This window comes from Eriocheir sinensis, chromosome 32 (genome assembly GCF_024679095.1).
Source record: "Eriocheir sinensis breed Jianghai 21 chromosome 32, ASM2467909v1, whole genome shotgun sequence".
Taxonomy (NCBI): Eukaryota; Metazoa; Arthropoda; class Malacostraca; order Decapoda; family Varunidae; genus Eriocheir; species Eriocheir sinensis.
In genome coordinates, this window is record NC_066540.1 from 12785833 (window position 1) to 12811353 (window position 25521).

The window sequence follows — 25521 nt, forward strand, 5'->3', positions numbered from 1 at the left end:
AAACAGTTAACGAATGAGTGGGAGAGTTCGATAGCTGCGTGATAACAATACGTGACTCGCTCCGTGCTGGCTCCGTGTTATCGTTGTCCCCGTCCAACACAAAGGCAGAAAAAAAGAAAAAAAATGATGTATTGGCAACATAATAGAATACGTAAGCAAGGAAACAGCCAGCCGAACGTGCCAAGAATCAACACCAACAGACTTTTTGCAATATTTTTGTGGTGGGCCGATTGGGTCAGCAAGTGTTGTTTAACAATAGCGAACTTTCGTTTTGTTTCACTCTTATTTTTCTTGACTCGACTCACGTCTGTTTGAATAAGAATACGACGCTTCTCTGCCCCTCAGTGCCCCTCGCTTTGATGGCCGGAAATGTAGCTTACCTTAAAATACATTTTCTTGGTTATATTGATAAGATTCTCCCGGATGAAATTTACAGTAGTACAAAAAATACCTAATGAGTTAACCGGTGGGTGTTGAATTTTACTTCAAACTTATCAATGTCAGTAATAGAAACAATCTCAAGTGTGGAAGTACATTCCATATTTTAGTCAAATTGGGAATATATGAACGTAAATTTGAGTAGTTTCGAAAAAAAAAAAAAAAAGTTTGGAGAGCACGCTTATTGACTTGTAAACTATGGCTGCATGGTGAGCAAGCTGAAATTGAGCCGGAAACGCGTTGTGAAGACGGTGCTCAGTATTACTAAAAATGTCAAAAATAAGGCCAAATCACCAACCATTCGAGGATAACAAAGTTGTATGTTGATGCTACTGGGCAGCAGAAACTTATTGAAGTTAAAAGAACAATCTAAAAGTTGAGATGAAGTGGAGCTGCCGACACCCAAACTGGACCACAGTACTCGAAAAAGGGTTATGTACAAAAAGGTTTGAAAAATATTATAAAAATGGAGCTGCTTACCCCAGGTGATTTTAGAGTTACAAGAGTAGATTACTTGTTTGTCAATTAAGATATCAGGGCGTGGTGGATCGGTGGTCCTTGAGTGAATAAAAACGACACTGCTAGTCTTGGCAGAATTCAATGTCATACCCAACTCTGACACCAAGAAAAATAAAATCATGATTCGCATTCAATTATGTTGCCACATGACTTACTTTGAAGATCAGGAATAGAGTAGAATAAGAAAGTATTCTCGGCATAAGTTATTAAATGAGAGGAAGTTCCATGCCACATATCACCAGTACAGACACAAAAAAGCTTACCGAGAACACTGGCCTGAAGAACACTGGATATAATTAAAGAAAATAAAATATCTGATGCCGGTCAGATAAAAATTCAGATAAAGTGTTATAAAACGAACCATTTATACTTACTGGAAAAGTTTAAAAAGTAGTGCTTTAAGGTTAACTAAATCGAATGAGAGAGAGATCAAAGGAAACAAGCCTAGTCTCCGACCCAGCATTCAGGGGAGCTTGATCCTGATGCACCCCGGTCAAAGGTGCATCACAAATACCCAATTGTTTTCTAAAACCTAACTGGGTATTTGGTAACAAGTTATCAAAATTCAAGAAACAGGAAAGGCGTTTATCAAGTAGTCGTTCAGCCAAGCCAGAGACCGTAACATTAATCTTAAACGTATCGGCACCTTAGTCCGCCTGTTTGAAAAGTCTCTCGTGATCTCCATGGATTGTTTTGTGATCCTGGAGATGACTTTAAACGATTTCTGCATCTTGAACGGGAAAATGACCAATGAAAACCAGGTCAATCTTCTCTGAGGCCATGTTAACTACTCGTAATGGGAGCCAGAGACTTCTAAGAATAAGGACCCAGGCAGGGGAGAGAGACACGTCAAACGGGAGGTGTGTGTACTGGCAAGGTTCCAAGTCTTCTGGGGCCTCGGACGAATCAAGGTACAAGGAAGTCTAACCTTTTAACCTGAGAGGAGCCTCCACAACAGTATAGCGGTATGATTTGATTACCACTTTGGGGATGTTTACAGGATAAGACTTGGATGGATGCGGCAACTGACAACCAGGATTTGTGCCAATGCCTGCTACACATGACTCCAATGCTGCTTCAGTCATATATTTTTTTCTTTCTTTCACCCACTCACCATCAAACTCTAGAACTACCTCCTGATCACTGCATTCTCTCCTATCTATGACTTGAACTCTTTCAAGAGGGGAGTACCGAGACACCTCATGGACTAAATATGAACCGTTTTCAAAATTCTTCCTTAGTCTCATTTTAAACGAAGCGGCGTGTCTCGGGTGTTTGTTTGATCTTGTTTTGGCCAGTCTTCTACTCTGTAACAGGTGTAAAAGGTTGAACAAGTGACTTTGTATTGTTATTAACGAATATTATAGCGGCATACCGTGCTCTAGTGGTCAGCGTGCCTGGCTACTCCTCCGCGGACCCGGGTTCGAATCCCGGCCCGGACAGTCGGCGTGTAGCTCACACAGCTGTTCATAATCCCTTTCAGGCTGGACGATAAATAGGAAACCTGGGAAAACCTGGGAAAGGTAAACTGCGGCAATCTCGGATTTCACATTGGCCCGCGACCCGGGATAACTGGTTCTTACCTACTACAGGCTCAAAGGGCGTAAGGATCGGAGATGAGCACCGCACCCACTCGCAGCTATAGCGTATGCACCCACCTTTATACCTTTCAGACCAATAGTGACCTCCGTTCGGACCTACCATAGCTACGTCTGGCTTACCCCACCGGCAGTGCCGCCACCCACGCCAGGACCGTTAGTGGGCTCATTAAACAGTGGTGGAGGAAACACTATGCAGAAACAAAATGACTATCGAAACCTTCAGGATGGCGGCCACACTGACTCTCTTAAACTTGAATTTGTTATGAAGCTAAGTTTGACCATTAACAAATTGATAGCCATTATAATCATCATCATCATTATTTGTTGCAGGTGTTTGTCCATCTTATGTTGGGACCCAGAAGATGGACAAACACAGGCAGAAATGATCCATTAAATGATAAAACCTTTTTCAGTGTTTTCCATTTATATGTCCGATGTTCGTGACTCCATCCGGCTCCAGTAATGATTCTCTTTCGGCTCTCATTTCTCTAGTTCCTGGCGTGTTGATGCATCCAGGAAAACCACCTGCAGATGCTAATAATAAACCCTGACCCCTACCATCGCTCACTGCCTCGGCCTCCCGTCACTAGGTAATACAGGGAGGGGGAGCAGTACTGAGCAAGGGGTCCAAGCTTTAACGTTACCCTTACTGGAAATTAGAAAAAAAATATGTGCAGCAAAGAGAGAGGACTAGCTGTTGCTTCGCCTGGGACAAGACTTGGGTCGTATTAAAAGACATATCGCCCCCTAAGAACACATAACTGAAGAGGCTTTCGTAGGAGTTGTGAGCATTTCCAGGGGTAGTTTTATGACCCTGGTGGTAGTTTGACCCTTCTTCTGCACCCTGAGCCTAAAAAAACCCTTATTAGAACTTGACTGATCCCTCCTTTGACCTTTAGAAATAGCTGATGTGAGAAGCGAAAGTATCTTGTAATACCAGCCTTATTGTTGCCCATACTGAACGAGACGCAGCGAAGGGAACGGAAGGTTACAGCACTGTCTCAATCATCGGCGGTTACGTGTCTTAATGCAACACTTACTGAAAACTAGGAGAGAGAGAGAGAGAGAGAGAGAGAGAGAGAGAGAGAGAGAGAGAGAGAGAGAGAGAGAGAGAGAGAGAGAGAGAGAGAGAGAGAGAGAGAGAGAGAGAGAGAGAGAGAGAGAGATAGAGAGAGAGAGAGAGAGAGAGAGAGAGATAGAGAGAGAGAGAGAGAGAGAGAGAGAGAGAGAGAGAGAGAGAGAGAGAGAGAGAGAGAGAGAGAGAGAGAGAGAGAGAGAGAGAGAGAGAGAGAGAGAGAGAGAGAGAGAGAGAGAGAGAGAGAGAGAGAGAGTCCTGAACGTTAACTTTCGTGAGAACTTGAATGAAATAAAAGAACAATAATGGCAACAAAAGCACTTAAAAAAACATTAACATTAGCCTCGACAGGGACAGTTCAGAGCCTAGGGAAAGAGGAAACAAAGCTCAAACTATGCAGAGGGAATAACAGTGGCATGAACGAAGCTGAAAAAAAAAAAACTGCATACAAAAAAAAAAAGCAGAAGCACTCGTGGTAAAATGATCGAGCAAAGAAGGCAAAGAAGAGGGAGACACAGTGCTGGAACAAAGAGGAACAACTCAACACTGGCTTGGATGTCACCGCCACGCCGCCTCCCGCTTCCCCCTTTGTCTGTGGCGAGGTGTGGAGGGCCGTCACGGGGGTCAGGAGGCAGGGGGTGGGGGAAGCGGGCGAAGGGAAGGAGGCAGCGGAGAGGAGACAGAGTAAGTATCCGTGACGGGCGGTGCAGAGGGTGAAAAAGAATGCACTTCCACCGAGACAAAAGTACGAAAGGTCACACTGAATTGGAGTTTTTTGGGCTCCAGAGATTTGTTGTGATGATCTAACAGTATACACCCGTGCTTGTGAGAGAGAGAGAGAGAGAGAGAGAGAGAGAGAGAGAGAGAGAGAGAGAGAGAGAGAGAGAGAGAGAGAGAGAGAGAGAGAGAGAGAGAGAGAGAGAGAGAGAGAGAGAGAGAAACGAATGACTGAATGAAAGCAGCTAGACTGATTAGAGGTCATCACAAAGGCCTAGGAAGGATGAAGCAATGGTCACACAACATATTACTACGGCAGGAACCCTTTCTTTGCCTCGCACGAGAACTCAACATCGAAGAGGAGTCATTGGGCGCGTTTATGTGTTCAGATTTTAATTATCTCTACACACTCGGCCCACCTGTTCTCTCTCTCTCTCTCTCTCTCTCTCTCTCTCTCTCTCTCTCTCTCTCTCGTATTTATTTGAACATCTGCTTCTCTTCCTTTTATATGCTTTCTTTATGGTGGGACACACACACACACACACACACACACACACACACACAACCCCCCATCCCACCCTCACACACACACACACACACCAAATAAAACCACAACCGAATCCAGAGAAACGAACTAAAGAAGGAAACTCGGAACGGAGGAAGGATGAAGGAAAGCGGATGTCTCGGTAATGGTCGCCGGGTTGATTGGTAGTCGCGGCCAGCCCCACCGAGGAGCTCCGGGCCGGTTTATGGACTCACACTCACCTCCCCGTAAGTTGTTGTGTCTCTCTTCCCGAACCGCAGTCTTAGGGCGGGCGTGCGGGCGTCCTTGCGAATGAGGTCGTGGTCGAAGAGAGGGTCAACCTGCAACATTGAGGTGGGTAAGAAAAGGAGAAAGATAGATAGATAGATAGGTAGATACATACATACATACATACATGCGTAGATAAATAGATAAACAGAAAGATAAATAGATAGAAAGATGAAGAAAGAGAGAGAGAAGGGAAAAGTGAGCGGCATGAGAAGTGTGTGTGTGTGTGTGTGTGTGTGTGTGTGTGTGTGTGTGTGTGTGTGTGTGTGTGTGTGTGTGTGTGTGTGTGTGTGTGTGTGTGTGTGTGTGTGTGTGTGTGTTTGCTTGTTTGTGTGTGTGACAGCATGGGCACCTCAATGTACGGTTTGGGAGGAGAGATGAAGGGGAAGAAGGAAGGAAATGGAGAAAACAGAGGACAGGGAAGGAAGAAAGGGAGAGTAGAATGGAAGGGTAAAAGGGACAAGGGAAGAAGGGAAAGGGAAAGAGAGAGAAGGAAAAGTATAGAAAGCAAACGGATTATTGTGATCAGAAAAAAAGGGAATATGGAAGAGACCGGCAGGAAAGAAAATGGAAAGAGGAGGAAAAAAACCCTGAATAAAAGATGAGGGAAGAAAGGAGGAAAGACATCTACTCCTCTTTGCCCTCCTCCTTTTCCTCATCCTCCTAAGTCTCCTGTTTCTTCTCCATTCTTTTACTCTCACTGTTTTGAAGACGACGGTTAACAATGCCTAAGTGCTCTAAAAACTTTTCACCAGACTCATCAAGGTATTTTTAGTGGGGTTAAGTGCAGAGACTGACATTTTTGAACATGAGTGGGAAGCTGCACTATATCTTCTTACAATAGAGGTGGATGAAAAAAAATACCCAGTTTAGTTCTGCTCCTACGAAGATGGTAGTTGAAATATTCCAAAGAGGTGGTTACATTCCGATGATATGTCTTGATACTCCCCTCATAAAGCGTTCAAGGCATAGGCAGGAGGAAATACAGATAAAGAAAGGCTGTTCCAGAGTTTACCAGGGAGAGGGATGAAGGAATGGAGATGCTGGTTAACTCATGCATAAGGGATTTGTATAGCATCCGGATGGTCTGAAGTAGCAAGTCATGAGCAATGGCGCAACGGGAAACCTCTTCAGTTATCGACGTGTTTCACCTGTTACTAAACTTCCACTCACCTCTACAGCCTACAACACACCCTTCACCTCCTCCCTCACTATACTTCGCGACCCCCACTCGTTTCACCCTGCAACACACCATCTACTCACCCCTCTACCTTATCGTCCTTCGCTTCATTACCTGTCACCTTCCACACCCTTACTAAACTTCTCTTCCCACTCCTTTCATCCTGCAACATACCCTCCATCCACCCTGCAACACACACTCCTTTCACCCTACGACACCCTTCCCCCATCCACCCCTTTACCTTCTCGTCCTTTGTTTCATTACCTGGCTGTCATCTCCCACACCCTTACTAAACTTTTCTTCCCACTCCTTTTACTCTCCAACAAACCCTCCACCCACTCCTTCATCATCCCTTGCACCTTTATTCCACTCCATTCTTCCCCCCCCCCCCCCTCCCCCTCAATATCCTTATCCACTCTCCACCCACTCATTCACTTTCCCTTTTCAACCATTCACTACTCTTACTCACCCATCCCTTCACTATTCTTCCCTACTCTTCACCCACCCCTTCACCCTCCCTTAAACGTTTCTTCCACTACCCTTCATCCCCTATTCATTCACTTCTTTACCCTCCACCCAATCCACCCCTTCACCTTCCATTTTAAACTAATCGCTATCCTTACTCCGCCATCCCCTCACTATTCATTCTTCTTCACCCTCCACCTATCCCTTCATCTACCTTTAAACCATTCTTTCACTACCCTCCATCCCTTCTCCACCCTCCACCTATCCCTTCATCTGCCTTTAAACCATTCTTTCACTACCCTCCATCCCTTCTCCACCCTCCACCTATCCCTTTATCTACCTTTAAACCATTCTTTCACTATCCTCCATCCCTTCTCCACCCTCCACCTATCCCTTCATCTACCTTTAAACCATTCTTTCACTATCCTCCATCCCTTCTCTACCCTCCACCTATCCCTTTATCTACCTTTAAACCTTTCTTTCACTACCCTTCATCCCTCACTCCTTCAGTATTTCTCTCCATTCCCTTTCCTCTCCTTTACCTGATCCACATTCCTTTTGCCGAAGCGGAGTCTGAGGGAAGGCATGGAGCGTTGGGCCACCTGCCACCCCATGTCCCTCTTGCCGAATCGTAGCCGCATGGATGGCGGGGCGCGGCGACCCACCTCGTGCTCCGCCAGCCAGTCGTACATGTAGTTCAGGGCTGCGGGGAGAGGGAGGGTGTCAGTCAGGTGCGGCGTGGCGAGCCCTACTTACGCAAGAATTGACCAACGAGATGGTTTTGTTGGGAGGTTTTGAAGTAGTTGAAGAAAAAAAACATGGATTATAGTTATCTAGATGAACACAGGCATGCAAACCCTCACAAACACACACACACACACACACTACATCACATACAAGCAGTGGCCGCAGCAATGAGACAACCAAAGTAATAGGAATTGGATAAGAAGGAATCGTATAAGAACTCAGGGCAGACAAATGATCAGGTGGCGATAAGAAATTAGAGCATTTGCCAGAGCAGGATGGCGTACCCTTACATCAGGAGGCGGGGAACGTTGGGAAACTTCTTTGTCCTGCAGTCGACTAGTAATGACTAAAGATGATGACGGTGATGTATTACGAAAGATTTTATCAGCTTGAAAGCCTTTTCCAGTAACGAATAAAAAGCCGATGAAGGCAGTGTGGAAAAAGTTGGAAAGTTTCGTTTAGTCGGCGCAACGTCTGTGGTCATATGCCGGAGAGAGACAGAAGGGGAAGGAATTATAGGAGAAGGGAACAGACCTCAGGAGACGGGACACAACCCCCGATTAATACCTGGTACCCATTCACTGCTGGGTGGACAGGGGCGTAGGGTATCGGAAAAGAAGATGAAGGCAGTGTGGAAGGAATTGGAAAGCGAAGATATATGAAACGCACACAATATGACGGAAAAGCGACATTAAAAGATAAAAGTTAAACTGAAATAAAGGGGAGAAAATACAGAAGGCGAATGAAAGATCTAAAAATGAAAATTCGATTGTATATGTAATAAGTAAGTAGATCAAAGGATGCATATTTTTTTAGGTGATTACCAAAAAAGATCAGACGACGAAAAAAAGAAAAAGAAAAGAAAAAGAGATCTTCAACTTATGACGCATCAGAAAGTAAGGAAATATGACGAGGCGACCGGAAAGGAGGGAAAGAAGGGAAGAGAAAAGAACGATGGGGGAAGAAAATGAGAGAAAGTAAGAAAAAGAACAGAAAAGAGAAAAGTGCACTGCGATAACATCCTGAAGAAGAACGGAAGAAGCAAGAATAATGGAGAAGGAAAAGAAAAAAGGGAAGAAAAACGACAAAAAGAAGAAAGAAGTGTACTGCAATTATGTCCTGAAGCAGAATGAAAGAGGCAAACAAACAAACAAAAAAAATCACAGAAGGAAAAATAAAAGAAGGAAATAAAAGGATGAAGGAGAGGAAGAAATAGAGGCAAGAATAATGCAAAAAGAAAATAAGAGGAAGGAAGAAAAAAGGATAACACAGGAATAAATGTACTTTGATAATGTCCTGAGTTCATTATCTCGGCATAATTAAGGAAGAAGGATGCTGAGGAAGACAAAAGGGAGACTTAATTATCAAACCGGTAATTTAGGACCTTTAATTATGCTCCTGAATGCCCTCCCCTGCCCTGCGATAGATAGATAGATAGATAGATAGACAGAGAGAGAGAGAGAGAGAGAGAGAGAGAGAGAGAGAGAGAGAGAGAGAGAGAGAGAGAGAGAGAGAGAGAGAGAGAGAGAGAGAGAGAGAGAGAGAGAGAGAGAGAGAGAGAGAGAGAGAGAGAGAGAGAGAGAGAGAGAGAGAGAGAGAGAGAGAGAGAGAGAGAGAGAGAGAGAGAGAGAGAGAGAGACACACACACACACACACACACACACACACACACACACACACACACACACACACACACACACCGGAAATATTTTACAGTCTGCGACGGTTCTCAGTAATGTTATTTCTTTAAAAAAATCTAATAAAGAAAACAACGAAAAGGAGGAAGAGGAGCAAAGAAAGGAGTCGACGAGGAGCGGAAGATATATTTGAAAAGTTGGGAGTGGTTATGGACGTTGTAAAGAGAGATACATCGTCATTTACTCAATATAGAAGTTAGTTTCCTTACGAGTTACTTTCCTTAACCTGGTAGCTGCAGGGATCATGTTTCTTAATGCCCCTCTAAGCGAGAAAAATGAGAAAAAACATCACTCACCCAAACTACTTTATAATATATATCAACGCATTTGTGATCAGTTTATGCATCATCTATTTTTGGGGGTTTATATCATGGCAAAAATGTGGCCCGTCGCTGGTACACGGTAAAGCCACAAATTTGGTCCGTCGCTGCTACCGGGTTTAAGTTTACGGCCCGGTCTTTTATGCAGCGGGCAGATATTTATAGTTGTTTATAGTGTTAACAGATTTTTTATTTCTCTTTTTGGCCACTGCTCTCTATTCAGGAGCAGTAAGTATAGGGCTTTTTTTTTCATTATTGTTTTTCTTTTTTTTTTTACGTCCTTGAACGTAAAAAAAAAATATATAGTCGTAAAGAAACATCCCTTTTTTTTTTTGACAAACTTACCCTCATACAATTCTGCATTTTTCATGGTGTGCACATGACATATATACACGACTTATTCCATTATTTGAAATTGATGTAAGCGGTGTATGGGTGGTATACTTACTGATGATTTCAAGCTAACGAAACGACTTGAAAAAACAAAGATAAGTATAGGTGGAATGATAGGGATGTAACGTAAGGTATCCGCAGCCAGGGTCAGAGTAACAGGTATATGATTAACTTTTCAGATTTGGTGATGAGTGGTCGCTCCTTTTCTGTAAGTTCTATAAGTAAGTTTTCTTGTTCTCTCTCTCTCTCTCTCTCTCTCTCTCTCTCTCTCTCTCTCTCTCTCTCTCTCTCTCTCTCTCTCTCTCTCTCTCTCTCTCTCTCTCTCTCTCTCTCTCTCTCTCTCTCTCTCTCTCTCTCTCTCTCTCTCTCTCTCTCTCATCGCTTTCACTTTATTTTTTTCTTTCTTGGCGTCTTAGGTGTTCTGGAGCTGCTCCGAACACCTCCCTTACTACCTGTTTCGTCTCATATAACATAAATAATGAGACCCTCGCAAGAGATGACCCAAATACTACATTATGCATTCCTTTACTCCAGCCCTTTTATCATTCATCGTCTCTTAAATTAAAACAGCGGCCCAAGTCAGGGTTAGTGTAGCATCGGCGGCCTCCAGTCATTCGTCAGTGTGGTGTTTAGTAAGTTGTCTTGCCCTGAGGCGTCTTGTCTTTGAGGGGAACTTGTACAGACATAGTCTCCTTGTGCCTAACGCTGGAAATGCTATGAGGCAGAATAAAGTGTGTGTGTGTGTGTGTGTGTGTGTGTGTGTGAGAGAGAGAGAGAGAGAGAGAGAGAGAGAGAGAGAGAGAGAGAGAGAGAGAGAGAGAGAGAGAGAGAGATGAAAAATATAAGTGTAGGGTGGATAGTGTCGCCGGGTCGGGTGTGGCTGGCGGGGCGCGTTGAAGAGATAAACACGCGCTGTTGCTCCACTGAACACCGCCACACAGGGAGGAAGAGGAGGAGGGAAAGAAGAGGAAGAGGAAGATGAAGAAGAAGAAGAAAAAAAAGAAGAAGAAGAAAAAGAAGAAGAAAAAGAAGACGAAAAAGATGAAGAAGAAAAAGAAGATGAAGAAGAAGAAAAAGAAGAAGAAAAAGAAGATGAAGAAGAAGAAGATGAAGATGAAGAAGAAGAAAAAGAAGATGGAGAAGAAGAAAAAGAAGAAGGAAAAGTGGGGGAGAAAGAGGTAAGGGAGGAGGAGGATGACTATTACAAGAGGAAAAAGGGGAACGAAGATAAGGAGGATAGATAGATAGAAAAACACAGACATAGACAGATAAATAAATAGATAGACAGATACAGGGACAGATAGGTAAGTAGGTAGATGGATAGAGACAGAGAGACAGGAAGGACAAAGAACACCACCTCCCCTTTTCCGCAGGCGTGAGGGGGTAACAAAGGGTGTACCGAGGCGAGTTAACACCAGCCACCAACCACACAACACACCGACGCTGTTCACGACGCTCCAGTTCTTCTTTTGCTTCCTAGCTCTCCGTGGGCGTGTTGTTGGCCTTTCTATAGTGTGTGGCTGTTCATGGTCCACTCGTTCTGTGATATGGCGCGCTGACGTCTGTACGGGTAGTGATATTTATACACGTTACTCATAATTCTTTGGGGAGCTTCTTTAGACGACTTACGTGTATTGTCGACGGTAAAGGTGTAGTGCGCTGATGTCTGTATACACGTGACGGAATATATAGGTCAACACGTCACTACCAAGTCTTCGGTAAGCTTTTATTGGGTTGAATTATACATTAGATACTTAACCAATAACGAGAGGGAGAATATATTATGGGAAAAGCGATGATTATTCTAGATTTCTTCAGCTGACGTCTGTACAGGTAACGATATTTATACACGTAACTCATAATTCTTTGGTGAGCTTCTTTAGGTGACTTACGTATATTGTCGACGCTTAAGCCATAACGTTGTGTGGTGTAGTGCGCTGATGTCTGTATAACCGTGGCGGAGTATATAGGCGAACACGTCACTATAGAGCAAGTCTTCGGTAAGCTTTTTTTTGGGTTGAATTATACATTAGATACTTAAGCAATAACGGAAGGAAGAATATATTATGGGAAAGGTGATGATTAGTCTATATTTCTTCATGGTTATTGGGCCAAGCTGGACGAAGAGTGTAAAGGGTCCACCGTTCTCCCTGGATGCGATATGTTAACTTTGTCATCGGCTTTGTTTTGGGACACGTGAGCACTTGAACAGTAACAGGAGGAAGAATGTATTATGGTAAGCATGATATTAAGTCTTTATTACTCAATGCATACAGGGCTCACCGTACTCCTTGGATCCGATATGTTAACTTTGTCATCGGCTTTGTTTTGGGACACCTGAACACTTGAACAGTAACAGGAGGAAGAATGTGTTATGGTAAGCATGATGATAAGTCTTTATTACTCCATGCATACAGGGTTCACCGTACTCCCTGGATCCGATATGTTAACGTTGGTATCGGCTTTGTTTTGGGACACCTGAGCACTTGAACAGTAACAGGAGGAAGAATGTTTTATGGTAAGCATGATATTCAGGGCCGTATTACTCAACATTTCGTCGCCAAAGTCCACATATTTCACAAGGCTTTCGTAGGAGTTTTGGGTATTTCCACGAGTAGTTTTATGACCCTGGTGATAGTATGACCCTTCCTCTGTACCGTGGACCTCAAAAAACTCTCATTAGAACCCGATTGATCCCCTTGCTCTTTGACCTTTAGAAATAGTTGATGTGAGAAGCGAGTGTGTCTTATAATACCGTTAAGTCTTTATTACTCCATGCATACAGGGCTCACCGTTCTCACTAGACTCATCAAAAACTCTGGAACCGTCTCTTTTTTTGGACGTCACTCTATCACTCTATATTTTACCGTGCTGTAGCTTTTCTAACACTGCAAGAAGGTAATGGACTAAAGGAAAGACTCTAATAAAAAGGAATATGATGCAGAACGAGGAGGCGGTGGCAAAGTGGATAGCGTGACGGCGCCGCGTTCGGGACAACGCGAGTTTAATCCCCGCCCGGTGCCACCAAGCTGGGATTTTTCAGCCGCCGCCGAGTGGCTTAAAACTACCCACATGCTGTCCAGAGGACCACCTATCAACCCGGACTCTAGATTCTAGGATTAAAGATGAGCTCCGGGAGGGCAGCATGAGCCAATGCAAGATGGCGCCACAATAAACATTGGCCTGCGCCACAACGGGCTGAGCCATACCATCAGGCCCCTCCAAAACAAGCCTACCGGCGCCACGGGCGATGATGTAAAAAAAAAAAAAAGGGGGGGGGGGAATCGAGATCGTTGGTCACACCCACACCCACACACCCACAAACACACAAACACATATTCACAGTTTAGAAATATACACTTTCCTCCCTGGACCAAGCAAAACTGTCTCCCGTCGTGCGTGCGTGACGGTTAGTACGCGCCCAGACACACATCAATTAGCGGGATACCTGCTGCTCGCTAACCCACTTACCTGGCGCTCACGTTCCCCCTCCTGCAGGACACCAGGACTGTGACGGGCGTTATAAAACCTCACTACACGCACACGCACACACACACAAACACACACACACACACACTCTTACACTCACATTCACACTCACACTCACACACACACACACACACACACACACACACACACACACACACACACACACACACACACACAGATTTAGAGAGAAGTGTATAGAGAATGGTGTGAATGAACTAACGGAGATGAAATGAAACAGGTGAATGGCGGCGGGAGCGCAGTTGGACAGCCGGATAGATGGATTTGTTAATAAGAGGGGATAGAGGCATTCCGACAAGCATACAAGAGATAGCTAAACATACAGATAGACGGAAACAGAGGCAGACATGCTAGACAGACTATGGAGAAATGAATAGATAAACAGACGGAAAAATAGATAGATAGTTATATAGACAGGTTCGTAAACATCTTCATTTGAATATACATAGACAGAGATAATTGGATAAAGATAAATACGTAACTAAACTACTAGTACAAAGCCAGGTTAATTAAGGTATATAAATTTCCTCGTATTATTTTTGTATTCGTGGTGTCGTATTTTCAGGATACATTTAAATTTCCTTATTTACGTAATTATATAATTCAGTTTCTTCATCACGCACGAACTTCTTTGCGTCATAATTTCTCATTAAACTAACAATTTTCCGCGCAGGTGGAATAAAGTAACAAGCTTATAATTTTCCCCTCCGTTTTTCGTGAGACACTGTTTTGAGACTCAACTGATTTATACATTTATCATCAACATATTCCTTAGATGTTAAAGACACACTGTTCCTTGGCTTAGCTCGGCGTGGTCCTCTCTCCAGTCGACACTGTTTTTCTCATTATTATCACCAGCTCAACACTACACGCCTTATTGATCGAAGGAGCTGCCCTATTAACCAGAACACCTTTAAGGGGCTATCAAACTGGGCAAATTTTCCGTGGACCTTCCGTCAAACCACGATTTCCGCTGGCGTGGTTCTCATATTTCCGTGGTGTTCTGACGTGTCCACGATCTTCAAAAGCTACAGTGGATTTCACCGAAGGACGACGGTATTACTCACCATCATCAGCAGCAGCAATAACAAGAAACAAATGAGAACTACACCACCGGAAATCGTGGTTTGACTGAAGATCCACGGAAAATTTGCACAGTGTAATAGCCCCTTAAGATGATCACAGGCTAATTGGCGCGCGGGAGCAATGAAAGGCGGAAGGTACGGTGAGGGAATCAAACACTTCGATATTTATCCGTCCACCGAGTCACTCCGGATGCATAATGGATGAGGTGCTCGCGGCCGGCTCCAGCGCCACACACTAGCAGCATAACGGGACACCCAGTACCCTTTCATTGCCGGGTGGACTTGGGGCACGGCTTAAAGAACACTGCCCATCCGCCTCCACTCCGCCCAGGAATCGAACCCGGGACCTCTCGGTTGTGAGGCGAGCGTGCTACCACTGCGCTATAGAGATGTGTGTGTGTGTGTGTGAGAGAGAGAGAGAGAGAGAGAGAGAGAGAGAGAGAGAGAGAGAGAGAGAGAGAGAGAGAGAGAGAGAGAGACTGGTCCTATGTTGGTGTATAAAAAAAAGTCCTATCAAAATCCTACCAACGATAACATCACTATAAAAAAAGGGAGGCTCGCATCGCCGGCCGTTTCATATGTCGAGTGTCCTCCCTCTGTGCCCTCTCGTCCTAATGTGTGCCAGCGTCCGTGTGATGACTCAGACCTCGCCACTGCCACGTCAGTCCCAGGGGAGAAAGAGGTGGTTGACATTCTTTTATCTCTCTGTCCAGGGAGAGGTCCGATGTGTGGCCAGTATTTATGATCAGATTCATGCGTAATATTGACTGATAAGCTACGCCTTTGTTGCTGTGAGTCCTGTACTGGAGGAGAATGTGGGCTCTGGGTAGTCGTGGTTAGTGGAAAGTTTGCATTCATCGTTTTCTTTATTAGTTTATTAGTTGCTCGTTTATATGACTTTGCGCAAAAAAACGATGTTACTGATAAAATACGACTATATTTTATACCACTATTGAAAGAGAACATGACTCGGTGCAGTGTTAGGAAGAAATGTAAATTGTTACTACATCTTTCCTCTTGGAAATCAGATTTATGACCCGTTTCTATGATATTGAATAAAAACACTGACTGATTCATCACGACTGTGTATATTACTGCGATACTGAAAAGGGTAGGGCTCGGCGCAGCGGGCCGGGGCCCTGCATACAGTATAGACCCAACGAAGGCGAGGACGTGGCGGCCAGCAGCTCCGTACAGGCTTGTCGACACAATTACTTCGTTCTTCTTGCACCACATTGCTCCAGTCAAGCCTCGACCAAGGCCAGCCGAGCCACCTCCACCGGCTTTGTAGAGTTTATTGTGCAACGTTTATGGCTGGCCGCTGCTACACACCACAAGACAGTGCGACAGTGGTGAATAACTCGCCTTCAGGAAGAGCATCGACTAGTGGAACAGACCATGTTGCTGGCGCTTCAGGGCCGTTAAGGCGGCCAGGAGTCTCTCCGTGGTCATGCATGAAGAAGCGTCTACACAAACTAATCTCCATAGGTCTGCGTGACGTCATCACAATGTTTTTTTCAAGAAAACGATCGTATGGACATGTACAATTGACCATTAACATTTTGGTGAAAAGGGTCAATATTAATTATGATTCTCAGAGCTAAATGTGCCTAGATATAATTTTCTGAAACCAAATATTTCAATTGGAATATTTTTTTCAGATTTATATAGAAGAGTTTTCTTAACCTATTAACTAAAATGTAATGACGTTTCACGGCCTGCATATTTGCTAAAACTATTTATACAAATCTTGAGACGTCACTGCCCTGGACAGCTGTTAAACAATAAAAAAAAGATGAGCCATGAGAGTTCCCCCGGGGCAAAACGACGCAATATGTCCACAATTCAGAGCAAAACACCACGAAATGTTATGGTCCTGCCGCGCTGAAAACTGCCGACGTAGAATAAAGAACAAGACAAATAAAGGAAGTATCAAAACAAAAAAAATCCGTGATAACAACGAACGAATAAAACAAGTCACTCCACAGCAATAACGTTATCATAAACGACGCCAACAACGTGACGGGAAGCAAAACAAGCCGCTGAACACAACCCCCTGACTCATAACATCAACCTTTGTCGCCATAACAAAACATATTATCAAAAATATCAATAAAACAACAGGGGCGCCAAGTGATGCCTTTTGAAGTACATACAATTAAGTGAAAAAAAGAAAGAGTAATTCTCCCCACGCAGGGCAGCATACATTGAGGCGATTCAGTGGCATTACCTTACACGGGAGTGCTAATGACCCACCCCACGCACGCGCTGCTGCTGCTGCTGATGATGATGATGACTGATATAACAATAAGGTGTAGGCGACAGACGGAAGGGGAAATAGATAGATAGATGGCTAGACAAATAGATAGATATAGATAAATAGATAGTTATAGATAAATAGATTGATAGAAAGATAGATAGAGAGAGACAAAATACAGACAAAGGGACGGAGAAAGTGATGATGAGAGGTACTGAAAAAGAAAGACAGACAGACAGACAGACAGATCGGGCGCAAAGCTTTTAAATTCACAGCGATCATATTGACTGGAAAGCTAATTAAGAACATGAGAGGAAAGAGAGAGAGAGAGAGAGAGAGAGAGAGAGAGAGAGAGAGAGAGAGAGAGAGAGAGAGAGAGAGAGAGAGAGAGAGAGAGAGAGAGAGAGTCTGACGGCGAAGCTACAGCAACTAGGCATCACGGGGGACCTGCTGCTCCTGCTCTCAAACTACCTGTTAGGCAGGAGCCTCCGCGTAGCAACAACGCAACTCCACGGCAGACTGAGATTCGGGAACGACACCATCCCTCTGTAGGCCAGCGTCGACATCCTGGGCGTGGAGGTGGACTCCCAGCTGCGGTTCGACCGTCACCTTGAAAGGGTGGCGCATAAAGCCTCCCAGAAGGTGAACCTCCTGCGCCGCATGAAGAACCTCCTCGATGCTGAGGGCCTGAACACCCTCTATAAGGCACAAGTCCGTCCAGTGATGGAGTATGCACCGCTCACCTGGATGGCCAGCGCCCGCTGCCACCTCAACCTGCTAGACAAGGTGCAGAGGAGGGCTGAACGCCTCATCAACGGCACCCAGCACCACCGACCGAGCCAGTGGGAGACACAGCGACAACAACATCGACAACAACAACAACAACAACAACAACAACCACACGAGGGACGGACAAGAGCAGCCACGAACCAGCTGAACAGCCTGGAGCACCGTCGCCGCGTCGCTGCCCTGACGGTGCTACACAAGGCACAAGTGGGCCTAGTGCCCCACCTGACGGACCTGAGGGCTACCTGGAGGAGGTCTGAGCGCAGCACGAGAACGGTGCTGAGCAACGCCTCCCTCCTGGAAGTGCCAATGGCCCGCTCCAGCACCCACCAACGTGCCTTCTCCATCGCAGCGGTGGTGTGGTGGAACAACCTCACTGCTGATGTGGACGTGACACAACTGTCCACTCAGCAGTTGAAGGTTGCGTCCCACAGGTGGCTACTCCTACACCCACCGTAAGCATGTACATAATTTTAACCTCGGCAGAAGCTTTGAAATAGCTCCCCAACGGTCGGGGGAACTTTAGCATAGAAAAATAATACTGCCATGTACTAATGTACTGAACATGTTTAAATAAAAAGAGAGAGAGAGAGAGAGAGAGAGTAATGTACTAATGAAAATGCGAAGAAAAGTGAAAAAAAAGTGCAGGATGATTGTCGAACGGTTTTTTATTATTATCATTATTGTTATTGCTGTTATTATTGTCATCATCACTATTTTATCATTATCAATCATTATCATTTATATTGTCAATGAAGTGTCCCAGCCATTCCTTCTCAGCCTATATACATCTTGTTTATATGTGTGTCCAGTAGGTCTATCATCAGTCTGTCTGTCTGTTGATAAATGTGACCATGTTTTTCGTTCGGTACCTGTTTTGTATCTGTCTGTCTCTTCATTCTCCTGTTTTGTATCTGTCTGTCTCTTCATTCTCCTGTTTTGTATCTGTCTGTCTCTTCATTCTCCTGTTTTGTATCTGTCTGTCTCTTCATTCTCCTGTTTTGTATCTGTCTGTCATTTCATTCTCCTGTTTTGTATCTGTTTGTCTCTTCATTCTCCCGTTTTGTATCTGTTTGTCTCTTCATTCTCCTGTTTTGTATCTGTCTGTCTCTTCATTCCCCTGTTTTGTATCTGCCTGTCTCTTCATTCTCCTGTTTTGTATCTGTCTGTCTCTCCATTCTTCTGTTTTGTATCTGTCTGTCTCTTCATTCCCCTGTTTTGTATCTGTCTGTCTCTTCATTCTCCTGTTTTGTATCTGTCTGTCTCTTCACTCTCCTGTTTTGTATCTGCCTGTCTCTTCATTCTCCTGTTTTGTATCTGCCTGTCTCTTCACTCTCCTGTTTTGTATCTGTCTGTCTCTTCACTCTCCTGTTTTGTATCTGCCTGTCTCTTCATTCTCCTGTTTTGTATCTGTCTGTCTCTTCACTCTCCTGTTTTGTATCTGTCTGTCTCTTCATTCTCCTGTTTTGTATCTGTCTGTCTCTTCATTCTCCTGTTTTGTATCTGTCTGTCTCTTCATTCTCCTGTTTTGTATCTGTCTGTCTCTTCATTCTCCTGTTTTGTATCTTTCTGTCTCTTCATTATCTTTCCTGCACTGATCACCAGCAGCATTTCCGTATGTCTGTTATGCCTTCTCACCTGTTAGTTTATCTATTGGTAGGTGTAAGCGTAACTATCTTTCTCGGTACCTGTTTTGCATCCTTCTGTCTCCTGTCTATCCTGCACAGATCACCAGCAGCATTCCCGTATGTCTCCCCACCTGTCTGTCTGCCTATAAATGTCACCATCTGTCTGTCCAGGTACTTGTTTTACATCGCTCTGTCTCGTGTCTTTCCTGAACAGATCACTATGCATTCCATCACTCTGAGGACCCACCCTAAACACCATCACCGGATCACTCCCTCGGATTCACCCCATTGATACGCCTTTGGGTCGTCTAGCATTCACGTTCCGCTCCTGGCCACCACTACGCGGGATTACTGGCTGAATGGCGCGCATGGAAGGCAGTGAAGGGAGCGCGTTCATGCTTCGGCTGCGAGGTGCAATTAGAGTTCAGGTGATGAACATAATTATTAAAGCAGACGGGTGGGGTGGTTACTTCTGAGTTGCACACGTGATAGTTGTGGTGGTGGGGTGGTGGTAGTGACGATGATGATGGTGATGGTTGTAGTAGTAGTAGTAGTAGTAGTAGTAGTAGTAGTAGTAGTAGTAGTAGTTGTTGTTGTTGTTGTTGTTGTTGTAGTGAGTTGAGTGTCGATGGTGATATGTGTTGCGGAGGAAGGGATATTAACAAGCAACTGTAATAATAATAATAATAATAATAATAATAATAATAATAATAATAATAATAATAATAATAATAATAATAATAATAATAATAATAATAATAATAATAATATATGGTTTATTCACTTGTTGGCAGCCATAAGGGGTCATGTGATCATGGAGGTGTTAATGGCCCTCACAGTGTCGGTATCGCGCTAAGCCGGTACCTGTCCGTCCGAGCTCTGACCGGGACTAGAATATTGTGGTGTCCTGTGGGTCGTGTAGGGGGAGGGAGGGCGGGTGGGAGCAGGTCTCTATGGCGGGGGTTGTGGAGGAGGGACTTGCCGAATTAGGTTAGGCTTATGTGGTATCGGTCCTGAAGGGTGGGCAGATTCAGCTGGGTGAGTGCGTTCTCGTAATTGGTGTAAGAACTGACCAGAATCTGTCTGCAAACCCGCTTCTGCACTCTCTCTAGTCAGCGTTGCTGGGTTTTGTTGATGGACGAAGCACAAGCAGGAGAGGCGTAGAGGAGTCTGGGGAGGATGAAGTGTGTGTGTGTGTGTGTGTGTGTGTGTGTGTGTGTGTGTGTGTGTGTGTGTGTGTGTGTGTGTGTGTGTAAGACTGTTATGTTTATACGGCTCTTGTGCTGGCGAAGGAAAAAAGTGATTAAAAAGTCCGAGGGAGGAGTGACTTCATTTTCCTCTTCTGATGATTAAAGGAAACGTCGTGGTAGGGCTGGGTGGAAGGGGTAGTCAAACATTCTATCTTATATTGGGATTTGAAAGTGGGGGATGGATAAGGCTGGTTAGGCGAAAGTTGGAAAGTTTCGTTTAGTCGGCGCAACATCCGTGGTCATATGCCGGAGAGAGACAGAAGGGGAAGGAATTATAGGTTATCTGGTTAGGCGAAGGGGGTGAAGTTCAAATGAGGGGGGTTGAACTTCTTGGATGTGGGGGAGGCAAGTGGGGATACTGGTTAAAAATGGGAATGACAATGGGGGTATTTTTTTCTTAGGGGATTAATGATGTGGAAAGGATATTGCTGTGAAATGGTTATGGTTAGAAGGAGGAGGAGAAATAAGAGGAAGAGGAAGAAAGGGAGGGGGGGGGGTGGAGGAAGAAGAAGAGGAGGAGGAAGAGGAAGGGGAGGAGGAAGGAGAAGAGGAGGAGGAGGAGGAGGAGGAGGAGGAATGTTGGAAAGTTTCGTTTAGTCGGCGCAACATCTATGGTCATATGCCGGGGGAGGAGGAGGAGGAGGAGGAGGAGGAGGAGGAAGGGGGGACTGTGGCATTTTTATCATCGTTTTTCAAACTACTTAATATTTTGTTATAATTTCAATCAGTTTCGTTAATTTTATGGCGCCGGAAAATCGCTCATGTAATTATAATTATGACACCCGGCCCAAACAGGAAAATCTTATCAAAACTGTTCTATCAAAAGATAATCCATGAATATGAACACACACACACACACACACACACACACACACACACACACACACACACACACACACACACACACACACAAGCTGTTTACTGTAATTCTAAATGTTCTTCTTTCAAGCCTATCAACAAGGGTGTACCGCAAGGATCTATCCTAGGACCTATACTTTTTCTCATCTATATTAATGATATTGTCAATGCTAGTAATAAATTTAAGTATACCATTTATGCTGACGACACTAATTTACTATTAGATGATAAAAATATAAATAGTTTGCATATAAACATTAATAATGAGCTCAATTCAATTAATATGTGGCTTAAACATAATAAGTTAAGGTTAAATATCACTAAAACAAAATACATTATCTTTCAAAACCGATCAGTCACTACTAACATGCCACCTATAACACTTGAAGGAAAAGTACTTGAACGAGTTTCTTATACTAAGTTTTTATATATAAAAATATCAATTGGAAATAAAAAATTAATTCTTTTGAAAATAAAATATCTAGGATATGTGGCATACTGTATCGAATAATAAATAGCATTACACAAGAAGCACTTATCAGTATTTATTATACACTTTGTTACCGCATCTCATTTATTGTGTATCTGTGTGGGCGTGTACGTGGCCTTCCTTTCTCAAAATCTGCAGGTTTCTCAAAATAAGATATTTAGGTGTATGTTTTACATGAACAAGTTTGATTCCACACATAACGTCATTGTCACACATAGATTTCTTAATTTTAAAAACATTCATTGTTATTTTCTACTATTATTTATTTATAAAACCTCGCACTGATGCATGGAACTCATCCTTTTCAAGTTATTAATACATTGCATAATACGCGCTGGAACAATATAAACCTTATCTCTCCACAGTTCAGGACAGTTCTTTTCAGAAATAGTATTTTATGCTCAGGACCTCAAGTTTGGAATTCTTTGCCAGTAGAAATAAAAAATATAATTAATAGTAATAATTTCTCTCTATTTAAAAAGTCAGTAAAAAAAAACTTATTTGCAATCCAAAACAATCACGGTTAAAATTATAATTTATTCCTGAAACATGAACACAAATTTACATTATTAAATCTAATCAGTGAATTGCATATTACTATTGTCCATATTATTTTTATTATTGTGATTATTATTATTATTATTATTATTGTTATTATTATTATTATTATTATTATTATTATTATTATTGTTGATGCTGTTGTAGTTGTTATTATAGTTAACATTTTAGATATAACTATTATAACTTCATCTGGTATTATAGTTAATGTTGTTATTTATTGTATATTTGTATTTAGCTTTATGGTTGGGAGCTATCTGCAACCTTTAGAAAGATATTAATAGTGCAATGAAATAAATATACAGTCTGTCAATTATAATTATATTTATATGTATATATCAATGTGTGTATATTATGGCAATAAACATTACTTACTTACTTACTTACTTACTTACTTACTTACACACACACACACACAAGGAAAAGTTGGATAAATGCAGATACGGAGACGGGACCACACGAGCATAAAGCCCAGGCCCTGTAAAACCACAACTAGGTAAATACAACTAGGTAGGTAAATACACACCTCGCTACAATTATCCGTACTGGTAACGTACAAGATATAGCGGTCTGTATTTCCCACAAGTCTCATCATGGACCTTAACCCTAATATCCATCAAACTGATCTACCCATTCAAAACTGCAATGAAGGAATCTAATAAGGTGTCTCCATTAATATGATGAATGTACCTTTACAAACGAATATACATGTAATTTGCTTCAAACCAAATTTTAATAATCATGTGTCAATTAACTTCGCATCAGCCACTGACCGGGTCCGTCCCCTCGTTACAATTCCACTAAAGTAATGCTTCGGGAAATTAGTGATATGGTTATAACGGAACCGTACTTCACTGTGATTAATGATAAAATATACATATTTTTAACATTATCTGGTTTTAGAATGTCCCAAATCCCAAACATATGATGGTGAAGTCTACACAAAACCGAGGTGTTAAGGGGCTATTACACTGGGCAAATATTCCGTGGATCTTCAGCCAAACCACGATTTCCGCTGGCGTGGTTCTCATTTGTTTCTTGTTATTGCTGCTGATGATGATGGTGAGTAATACCGTCGTCCTTCGGTGAAATCTACCGTAGCTTTGGAAGATCGTGGACACGTCAGAAAACCACGGAAATATGAGAACCACGCCAGCGGAAATCGTGGTTTGACTGAAGATCCACGGAAAATTTGCCCAGTGTAATAGTCCCTTTAAAGTGTAACGAAAACAAGACTTCATAATTATATGTGATGGAACTGCACCCATGAAGCTGTGCCCGACAAGGAGACTATATACTCATTTGGTTTCTTTGGTGACCGAGGAGCCGTGTATATACAAGTGTTAGTCAGCTTATCATAATGTACCTACCCGCCGCTCATGTTGTAAAACCGCTATAAACATTCACTGAAGTATTTATTTGCACCTTCAAGGATTAGTATTCGATATATACCTGTAAGTGCATTAACGACATGAATATCTCTTCTAATCACCCTGCACATAAGTTTACCATCCCTATTAATACCACGTCCGTTCAGTGACCTTTTACACCACGACTTAATATCCTTATCCCACAAGTAATGAAGTGATGATTCTTTGCACTATAAAAAAAAGTAACTTCACATCAAACTCAGCAGCTGGGGTTCAACGGTCATACTTTTAAACATTTCGGCGCACAAGTTCACATATTTGACAAGGCATTCGCATGAGTTTTAAGTATTTCCTGGGGTAGTTTTATGATCCTGGTGGTAGTGTGACCCTTCTTCTGTACCTTGAATCTGAAGAACCACTCACTAGAACCCGATTGATCTCCTTTTTTGGCCTGTGGAAATAGTTGATGTGAGAGGAGGAAACGTCTTAAGAATACCGACTTAACCCCTTGACTGTGGATCTCCTACAAGACATCATCACTAAGCTACAGAGATGGAACAAAAAGTGTCTGCTACAGCTCAATGAAGAAAAATGTAAAGTCCTGCACCGTGGGAGGGGAAATTCAGCATACCAATACCACATGGGAAACACTCCACTATCCACCACAGGGGCAGAGAAAGACCTGGGACTCGATGTTACCAGGCTACCAGTGAAGGCCAAATCCGTGCCATTCTCAGCGTATGGGTTAAGTGTATGTTGAGGGCTGTCGGCGTGCTGATACTCACTGTCATAGTCTGGCGGTGCAGCGGAGGTCAGCTGACTCATCAACAGGCAGCAGCAGGCCAGCGCCACCCAGCACTTCACACCGCTCACGCCCATCACCTGCAACACAGATAGATAGATAGATAGATGTTTATTGACCACAAATGTACATAAAACCAGAACATCATACATAAATCGGAAGTTATTTAAGAATGTTGATTTCGTTAATATAACATTTCCAATTTGTAGTCCACATTCAGCACTTACGTAAAATCTTTAAAGAGTCACTAAAATATACAGAACTCTGGTGTCGTTACTGGCTTAAAAATAGTTAAAAAAAAATTAAAACTTTACAAATTTTGATAGTTATATGAAACTACTTATATCAAGAAATTAGAAAAAAATACACTATGATAAAAGAAAACCTAAAAAAAAAAGCCACACACACACACACACACACACACACACACACACACACACACACGCTGGCATTCCCCACACCCCTAAAACACAAGACACGTGTGCACACAGAGCCACCCCGCACAAACACTTGTTCGTGCATGGTGACGCAGTGTTTTTACGAGGACTTGGCAAAATAAATCCACGAGAATAAGTCATTAAACAAGTCTTTGAAACGTCCTTGTGTGCACGCGTGGCAACTGTTTGATGCGTCCTCACTGACCCCACTGCCCTGAGGGAGCTTTGTTATCAATAAAGTCAAAATTATTAAGTTTATTTACCTGTAGCTGCCCGCTGAGTAATGTCACTAGGAAATCTAATCGAGTCATTATATTGATAAGTTATTCTTAAATATAAAAACAAGAGGAGGGTATCAGGACACCTCTCCTCCCGAAATTGACCTCTCTTTTTGGACACTCCTTTGACTTCTATTCAGGAGCAGCAAGTAGCGGGCTTTTTTTATATATTTTTATTTACGCCCTTAAACTGTCTCCTTTGCTGTAAAAAAAAAAAAAATCGAATAGTCCCTTGACTGAATATTCCTTGAG

General features: G+C 43.1%; 1 protein-coding gene across 1 annotated transcript in view; it reads right to left on the reverse strand.

The window, feature by feature from the left end:
* Positions 1-24637, reverse strand: part of LOC127006159 (short neuropeptide F-like) — a 28218-nt gene extending 3581 nt beyond the window's left edge. The window contains exons 1-3 of the mRNA XM_050875695.1: positions 24538-24637; positions 7349-7509; positions 5116-5214 (exon numbers count right to left, since the gene is read on the reverse strand). Of these exons, the coding sequence (XP_050731652.1) occupies positions 5116-5214; positions 7349-7509; positions 24538-24631 (354 nt within the window). The 5' untranslated portion in view covers positions 24632-24637. The remainder of the gene's footprint in view (positions 1-5115; positions 5215-7348; positions 7510-24537) is intronic.
* Between the last annotated feature and the right edge of the window lie 884 nt (positions 24638-25521).